The 9,334-nt window shown below is 40.3% G+C and overlaps 1 protein-coding gene across 1 annotated transcript in view; it reads left to right on the top strand.

Moving 5' to 3' along the window:
* Positions 1–822: 822 nt before the first annotated feature.
* The window catches only part of PTPN13 (protein tyrosine phosphatase non-receptor type 13), a 172,463-nt gene continuing 163,951 nt past the window's right edge, over positions 823–9,334 (top strand). Inside the window, exon 1 of the mRNA XM_060247088.1 lies at positions 823–942. Within this exon, the coding sequence (XP_060103071.1) occupies positions 828–942 (115 nt within the window). The 5' untranslated portion in view covers positions 823–827. The remainder of the gene's footprint in view (positions 943–9,334) is intronic.

Genomic DNA, 9,334 nt, shown 5'->3' with positions numbered 1-9,334 from the left:
CCCTAGTTAGAACTTAGATGGGAGACCACCACAGAAGTCCAGGGTTGCTACTCTGAAGCAGACAATAGCAAACTACCTCTGTCCCTCTCTTGCCTTGAAAACCCTCTTGGGCCACCATAAGTTGGCTGTGACTTGGCCAGACTTTACACACATGCACAATTAGATTGAAGCAGTGAGCTACTACATTTCTGAAAGGTTGGTAAAACAGTCCAGAAACATTTTTTCAGCAACACCACAGCACTGTGCTGCAGAGCCACTTCAGTCTGACCAGTTTGTCAACACTCTGGTGAAGAGTAAGCTGCTCAGGGCTGCTACTTCTTTTTTTGTAGCTCCTTTGCATATTAGGAGCTCCTTTGCATATTAGGCCACGCACCCCTGATGTAGCCAATCCTCCAAGAGTTTACAGGGCTCTTCTTACAGGGCCTACTATAAGCTCTTGGAGGATTGGCTACATCAGGGGTGTGTGGCCTATATGCAAAGGAGTTCCTGCTACAAGAAAAGCCCTGCCTATGGGGTTGCTTAAATTGGTTGCGATTTGGTGACCAAAAAAAAAAAAAATTGAACCAGACCTTTGGTCCCTTTAGTTGCAGTCTGTTTGTCCATTCTGACTAGCCGTAATTTCCCATAAGTCCTGTACGACTATGATCAGGAATGTAAATGATGATTTTTTTGAAGGCAAGTTGTAACAGGTGTTCAGCAAAGCAATCATTTGCCTTGAGAGCAAAATTTCACCCGGATTCTATGGAAATACTGCCCCTAAGAAAGAAATTGAACAAAGTATGAGTGCACATTCTTAAAACAAGTTATCTCTTGTTTCCTTAGGTAACATGCATGTATCACTAGCTGAAGCCCTGGAGGTTCGGGGAGGACCACTACACGAAGAAGAAATATGGGCTGTATTGAATCAAAGTGCTGAAAGCCTTCAAGAATTGTTCCGTAAAGGTAAGGCAGAATAATCGGGCTGTTAGCCAGAAATGCTGGGGTGAGGTGGGCCTCAAGATTTGCCTATGGAAGGGGGAGAATACTTTCATAGGTTTATACAAAAAACCCAAACATTTTAATACAAGCTGTCTTGATAAGTTGAAAGTTATTCACTGTTACATAATATTTGTAGGTTGGCATCCATTGACTCCCTTTCTGCTAAGTCATCTTTCAAGAAAAACATGTCTCTGTTTTTAAAATCAGTTCAATTTTAATACAGTTAATGACCAGCACAAATCAAAAACAGTTAACAGAAGTTAAAATGACTTAAAAAGTATTCAGGTGTCATTTAAAATGACAATATAAGCCACTTAAAATAACAATTAACATTTTATTTCAATACGTAAAATATATTTTTGAATTTTACAAATTTCTCTTTGCAGAAGAGAGTTATAGAACCCAACAATTGAAGGGAATCATTGATCCAAGCCAAGCAATTAAAATTAAGGTTTCATTTTAATGCTGTGGAAGCAAAACGGCAGGTTTGTTTTTAGATAATCTCAGTGCTTATTAACCAAGCTGCTTCTTATTGGGCTGTTAGGTAAAATACTATCACATTTTTATCCTGCCCTTCTACCAAGTGATTCAAGGTTGGGAGGGATTAATGGGGGACATGTTACATTATGCAAATGATGATGTTTCTTCCAGAAGTGATGGTGGTAGCCCTAGGAATTGCCAGGATTTCTGTGGTTTTACCATAGAGTTTCCAGTGATTCCTAGAGCTACCACAATCCCTTCTGTTTTTTTCCCCCAGAAGTGATGTCATCACACTCACAATGACAGTTTGGAGCTCAGCAGAGAGGATCTACTTCCCCAATGAGGGGCTTGACAACTCTCCACCTACATTTTGTCTTCACAGCAGTCCTGTGAGGTGGGCTAGGATAGAGTGACAGGCCCAGCAATGCAGCCTGCACATCTTTTCCTTTTTACCTCCACTAGTAAAAGGTTAAGAGCTTTTTTTAAAAAAGAAGAAAAGAAAGCTGAGCATATACAAGTATCTGGAATAACCTTAGATGGGTCTGGTATCCACAAGCTCCTCCACTCCCCCACCCCAGCTACAACACTTTATGATATTAGTAAGAGTTGACATTTGCATCAGCAAGTCTGATTTATCAGCATTGTGAAAAGTTGAACTGAATAAATGGTCATAATAAAAGTTCCTGTCCAATGCATTTGAAACTCTGGCTTTGTAATGACATATTTGGGGCAGAATCAGGGAATAGAGCCTGGGGCATGCTCTCCTCCTACTCCCAACTTCTTGAAACAAAGAGTAGTCTCAAAGGTCAAACTCTTTTGCAGTTTCAAAACCCTTCTCTGCTGGAGTGCATAGACGAGAAGGTACTGGGGGAGGGGGCGACAGCAGTTTATCTGAATAAAAACAATTGTGCATATATGATTTTCCATTTTGTTTTCAGAAACAAAGTTGCCTATTGTTTCCTCTTCTTTCCTTTCTTTCTTCATTGCCTTTTGACATTTTCCTTCTCACGGAAGTCAGTTCCATGTAGTCTGATTCAGTATTGCAGTCTTAGAGGCAGGGAAATTTTGTGCTGGGCTCTTCACCTGCTTTAGGATTACTTTTGTACTTGGAAAGGACTGTAAAAAGGGGAGGAAGCATGATATTACTGTATATCAGTTTTCACTGTGGTGGTATATTATTTTGCATTTATGTTACACTGTTGGGTATTTAAAAGTAATGATGCTTTAAAAATCATCAGCTAAATCTTTCCCCAGGTTTTGGGATTTTGCATTTACCAAGCAGAATGTTGGAATCTGGAGTTTTTCTGGAGTTGTATGTTCAGAATGCAAAAATAATTTTTAAAAGATGCCAGCACAGCAGTCATTCTAAAATTAAACCATTAATTAACTTTTGTTTTTATGTTTCCAAAGAGCACAAACAGGGGCTTATGTAGCCTGCATGGAGTGTGTGTGAAGGTCTTTTTAATCATCTTTCTGTTGCAAAGAGCATTATTCTGCTTCTGTGGAAAGACAATTTAAAAATCATTTTTTTTCCTCCAAGGAAGCTAACCGAGATAGATATTGGAATAAACTTTTTTCTTGTGTGAAATCGAGTACCAGCTTTCTAAAATTCTCCTTTTTTTGTTTGATGAAAACCAGAAAGGAGCCCAAAGCGCAGTAGAAACCATGGAATAATAGAGCAGTGGAACTGATGGATTCTGCTCACCTCTATTTAAAATATTTTACATGGATTATTGCAGTCATTATTAAAACATAAAAAAGCTCTGTTGGATCAGACAAGTGGTCCATATAGTCAGGGCCAGATCTGGGGGGGGGGCAGAGGGGGGGTGATTGCCCCAGGCACTGAAGGAGGGGGGGGCGCCAAATTGGACATGGAGTCCATTGTATACAGTCCATTAACTGTATTAATTGTATTGACTGGTTTTTAAAATTGTTAAGTTCAATGTTTTATAATGTTTTATATTGTTAAATTTAACTGTTTTGATTATATTGTATGTTTTTATGAAATGTTGTCAGCCGCCCTGAGCCTGCCGAGGTGGGGAGGGCAGGATAAAAATAAATTATTATTATTATTATTATTATTATTATTATTATTATTATTATTATTATTATTATTATTATTATTATTATTATTATTATTATTATTATTATTCTATGGGACCATAAGACAAAATGGCTCAAAAGGAGGCATCATTTTTAAATTTTGCCCCCCCCCCTCAAAAAACATGTAGATCTGGTCCTGCATATAGTCCAGCATCCTGTCTCACACAGTGGCTAGCCAGTTCCTTAGGAGTTCTGCAACAGGGCATAGAGGCCTAGGCTTTCTTCTGATATCTCCTGGCACTGGTATTCAGAGGCTGACTTCCTCAGAATGTGGAGGTTCTCTTTAGTTCACCGTGACTAAAAACCAGTGATAGACCTATCCTCAATGAACCTGTCTAATGCTTTTTTAAAAAGGGCCTCTGGCCCCATTTTATAATACCATCAACGCTATATTTTGTGTAAATCTTGAAGCATAGTGGCTTGTCTCGGAATGTGTACAAAGATCATGGCAGAAACAAGATTTGAATCAGGGATTTGCTATTTCATGGCTGGTCATCTTACAGTACAATCCTAAATAAAGTAATACCCTTCTAAGCCTACTGACTTTGGTGGATCTAGAAGGGTGTAACTCTATTTAGGCCTGCTCTATAAGTTATTGTCAGTGACTTCCATGGGCTTAGACTGAAATAACTCTGCATAGGATTGCATTGCTTGCTACAGTAGCCCTATGTGTGTGATGGAATGATGCCCAAATCCGAACCATAGTTTGCTGGCAAGACATCTGAGGGTTCCTTTCCTTGCATCTCCACCCATCCTTTGGATATTGGGGAAAATGCTTTGCATGCTGCATAGCTGTGTTCTGCCAAGAAATTGGAAAGTAGTGCCAATTAAAAAAACCTGTCTCCTTTTGCTAACACTGGGAGTCTCCTCCTGTAAACAGAACCATTCGTCTCTAATATGAGATAACGGTGGCAGAGGCTCCCTTCTGAGCAGAGGCAGCCCACATAATGACCTGCAGGTAGAACTTTGGTATAATCTGGCAAGGCAGGTCTTGATTCTGTGGGAACCTCATCAATGGGAGAGTCCCGGCTTCAGTCAACTTACTAACAGGTCACTAACCTCTATAAGAAGCAGGGCCTTCTGAGTTGCTACTCCAGATGTCTGGAATAGCCTGCTGCAAATTGATTTTCGTGGTTCCCACTCTGCAAATGCCCTGCAGAAAAGTGACACTAACACACACACTATTCAATCAGCTCTTGGCAGTAAGCCGCAGGTCTGGGGGAAGCAAGGATCTGTGCCACGTTTTATTTTAAAATGCTACAGACCATGTTTGCAATGAATCACACTCAAAGCATTCGAAAGGTGAGAATAAGGCACAATTTGAGGCATGCATTCTCTCTTTATAGATATGGTTATTTGACTCAGCTCTATCACTGCTTCTCTGCCTTGTTCTGGGTTTTATGGTTTTTACATGTAACTGCTGTTTTAAAAACATGTAATTTTATGAATTAGGGAGCGTTTGAACATATTTGAAATGCAGGATGTAAACTTTACAGGAAAATAAATGAAATCTCAGGTTTATAAAAAAGAAAACCCAAAAACCCTTCCTGATTAAAGCTAGGTAAGCAGTTCTGTGCCCTGACTTGGATGGCCTAGTCTAGCCTGATTTCATCAGATCTCGGAAGCAAAGCAGGGTGAATCCTGATTAGTACCTGGCTGAAGTACCATCAAGGAACTCCAAGGTTGTTACGCAGACATAGAGGTGGCCAAAGGTTGCTACGCAAGCCGAGGTGGCCAAACTGCAGCTCGGGAGCCACATGTGGCTCTTTCACACACATTGTGCGGCTCTCAAAGCCTGCACTGCCCCATACCTCTTTAAATCACTTCTCCACGCCAAGCCAGCCAGAGGCTGGAAAAATGCATTTAAAGTTAAAGTTGCGGTGATTTTGCCCACTGCTGGTGGAAGTGTCCTCAAATTACTTTGTTCTGGCATGAGATTTTGCATCAGATGAAAATTATAATGGGATTTCTTCCCCAAGTGATCTTCCTGGACATCTGGCAAGATCAAACAATACCTCAACATAGGCGAAAACTGATATCTAGCATGCTGATAGCAGCAAAAACCCTAATTGCATCAAAATGGAAATCACCTCAAGTTCCAACAATCTCAAGCTGGTTATTCAAGGTTTGGGACATTCTCATACTAGAAAAAATAACAGATAATATCCAACATTCAAACTCAGACAATGATAACTCGAAATTCACAGAGAAATGGTTTCCTTTTATTGAGTTCATTATAGCAAATGATATTCAACCACACAAACCAGAATATCTTGATCTTCTCTACTTATAAGTTTTTAATATTTTTCTTAAGTTTTGTTTTTTGTTTCTTTTTCTTTTACTAATACTTTTTTATTTCTCTCTTTTTCTACCTTCCTTTTCTTTTACTAAAGAGATTCTGCATCAGTGGTTGGGGCATAGACTTGGATTACTGTGATAGTGAATGGTTTGCCTTGGATATGGACCGAGATCATTCTGTCATTTTTGAGATTGTATCCCATTACTGCCTTCCTCACTCTCTTGTTAACTATAAAGGCATTTCTTCTACGGGACTCTTGGCCACAATAATAGATGTAGTGATCCTCTGAGTTAAATTCACCCATTCCCATGCATTTTAGTTTACTGGTTCCCAAGATGCCGATGTTCAGTCTTGCCATCTCTTGTTTGACCACATCTAGCTTACCTTGATTCATAGATCTTACATTCCATGTTCCGATGCAATATTGTTCTTTGCAGCATTGGACTGTTCTTTCACCATCAGACACATCCACAGCTGAGCGTCCTTTCGGCTTTGGCCCCACCACTTCACTCTTTCTGTGGTTACTTGAATGCTCTTCCCCAGTAGCATATTGGGCACCTTCTGACCTGAGGGGCTCATCTTCCAGCACCATATCTTTTAGCCTTTTGTTTCTGTTCATGGGGTTTTCTTGGCAAGGATACTGGAGTGGTTTGCCATTTGCTTCTCCAGTGGATCACATTTTGTCTGGGTTCTCAGCTGTGGCCTGTCCATCTTGGGTGGCCCTGCATGGCATAGCCCACAGCCTCATTGAACCCTGCAAGCCTTCTTGCCACGACAAGGCAGCAATCCATGAGAGTAATTACTCGATAGTAATTTTTGGAATAATCTGTAATAGTTTGCATAAAAATTATTCAGGCAGTTAAGAATTCTTAGCAATGCTTACTTAATGTTTAATGATAATATGGGTTCCATTAGATTGATTGTATTTTGATGCAGGAGTTATTGCCTTAACTTTAATCTTGTTTTCATCTTGATCTCTCTCCTTGGATAAAAAATGGTCTACATATCTAGACGCATCTATATAACTTAAAATTCTTACTAGATATTTTATTGTATGTATGTAAGTATTTATGCTTGTTTATAACCTAATTCCATAAGATTAATTAATTGTATATATTAGTATTAATATTGATATTAACTCGTATATTTTCAAAATTCAATAAAATATATAAATGAGAAAGTTAAAGTTGCTTTCTTTCCATCTCTCTCTCCCTATCTATTTGCCTGCCTTCATGTTTTGTGGCTCTCAGACATCCAACATTTATTCTGTGTGGCTCTTACGTTAAGCAAGTTTGGCCACCCCATGGCAATAGCGAACCACCTCTGAACGTCTCTTGCTTTGAAAACCTTGCAGGGTTTCCATAAATCAGCTGTGACTTGATGGCACTTTCCACCACCACCAAGCAGTTCTGTGCTGCTTGCTCTGGAAACTCCTGTATTACTTTCCACAGTCTGTGGGTTAGTAATGCAATGTCATGGCTTATTTTAGCTGTGGTAAGTTAATGCGCTGGGATGGAAAGTGGCATGGTAAAGCCCAGATCTTGGAAGCTAAGTAGGGCCAGACTCTGCAGAGGAAGGCTACATTTGATCTCACTTGTCTTGAAAACTCCTTGCAGGGGTCATCATAAGTCAGTCGCAACTTGATGGCACTTCATACATAGTTAATGCAATCAGGGTTCCGATCCAAGTGGATCATTTAATCACAGTCCATCCCCAAAACTCCTGGCTTTAGTATTGTTGGTCTTTCTCCTGCCTTTCTATGAAAGATCTGGCAGCTCTCCCAGCCTGCTAATTTAAATAGATTCAGCGTAAAGGGAAAAGGATATCTCTGCTGTGAGAAATGCTAGGGTAGGGAGTTTGCATTCCATCCACTTCTCCCACCCCCATCAACTTGTAGTCTAATAAATGCGAATAGAGTGCTTGTGAAAACTACTTTGCTGCTGAAACATAGGCAATTAAGACAGCCAGAGTTCCATGAGCATTACTTTTCATTAGGAATGCATAGGAGAATGCCTCATTGCTGGGTCATTAAGAGAGCAGAGATGGAGATGGAGTGAAGCGTTTGTTGCAAGGCAGACCTGGAACAGAGGAGAAGAGAGATTTGGCTGCTAGTGGAGGTGGTTGAAAGCAAGGGCTGTTCAGTTTTTGACATGCTGTTTCCTGTGCTCTGTGGGCAGGACAGGCACAGAGTGTTGGTGGGAAAATAAGCCAGGATTAAGTGGGGGTACTGTGTTAATCCATAATAAAAATCATAATGAAGACTGTGGTCAATAAACCACCTTCAGATCTTGGGTGGAGGTACCCAACTAACCATACTGAGACCTGGCTGATGGCATAGGTTGAGATGAGCAATTCATTATGTCTAATGACGCAGACAGTTCAAGCTAGCCTGAGCTCATCTGATTTTGGAAGCTAAGAAGGTCAGCCCTGGTCAGTAATTGGAAGGGGGACCATCAAGGGATACCAGAGTCATGGTTTGGAGGCAGGCACAGGTAAACACCAGTTGGGTGTTGTGGTTAAGTGCGTGGACTCTAATCTGGGAGAACCAGGTTTGATTCCCCAGTTCTCCACATGCACCTGCTATGTGACCTTGGGTCAGTCAGAGTTCTTGAAAGAGCTGCTCTCTCAAGAGCAGTTCTCTCAGAACTCTCTCAGCCCCACCCACCTCACAGGGTGTCTGTTGTGGGGAGAGGAAGGGAAGAAGATTGTAAGGGGCAGGGGATAAATCCAATCTCTTCTTCCTCCGCTTGAAAACTCCATGGGCTGTAATAAGTCAGCTGTGACTTGACAGCAAAAAAAAAAATGAATGAATGAATAGGCAAGCAGTGGCAAACCACTTCTGAACATCTCTTGCCTTGAAAACCCAGTGAGGCCGCAAGTTGCATTGGCTGTGACTTGGCAGCAGTTTCCACCATCACCAGTTTAATCAGATCGTGTTTTTCTGTTACATCTGAGCCAACCTATAAAGAAAACTTGATCCTACATCTGGTTATTCCATACTGAATTCCACCTTGCTCAAGTGGCTCCAAGTGAATATGCAGAGGACTGCAGCTTGTTCAGAAATTGTGTTTGAACCACTTGAAAATGAGTTGCATTGGAATACTAGAAGTCTACAATTATCTCCCAAGCCAACTTGATTTTTTTTTTTTTGCACACCTGAAGCCTTTTGTTAATTCAGACATCTGCTTACAAACTTACATCCCAGTTTTTAAATATCAGAGTTCTGATAGAACTGCACAGATATAGAAAGAATTTGCTGTGCTTTCATCTTCTGTAAATAGATTTTTTGTTAAATAATAAAATCAAATGATCTTAAGGTGTTAACATGTAGTGACTTTTTTCTTTTTCTTTCTCTGCATGTGTGTTACTGGGAAAAAGTTACGGATCTTGTGAAATGTTATTGGTGTTGATTAGTCACTCTGGAGAGTTTTCATCACATCAAATGCAGGCCTGCAGCTATGTATCTTTATTAAT

This window comes from Heteronotia binoei, chromosome 9 (assembly GCF_032191835.1).
Source record: "Heteronotia binoei isolate CCM8104 ecotype False Entrance Well chromosome 9, APGP_CSIRO_Hbin_v1, whole genome shotgun sequence".
NCBI classification, from domain to species: Eukaryota; Metazoa; Chordata; class Lepidosauria; order Squamata; family Gekkonidae; genus Heteronotia; species Heteronotia binoei.
The sequence above is the reverse complement of the archived record's forward strand: the minus strand, read 5'-3'. Positions and strand labels throughout refer to the sequence as shown.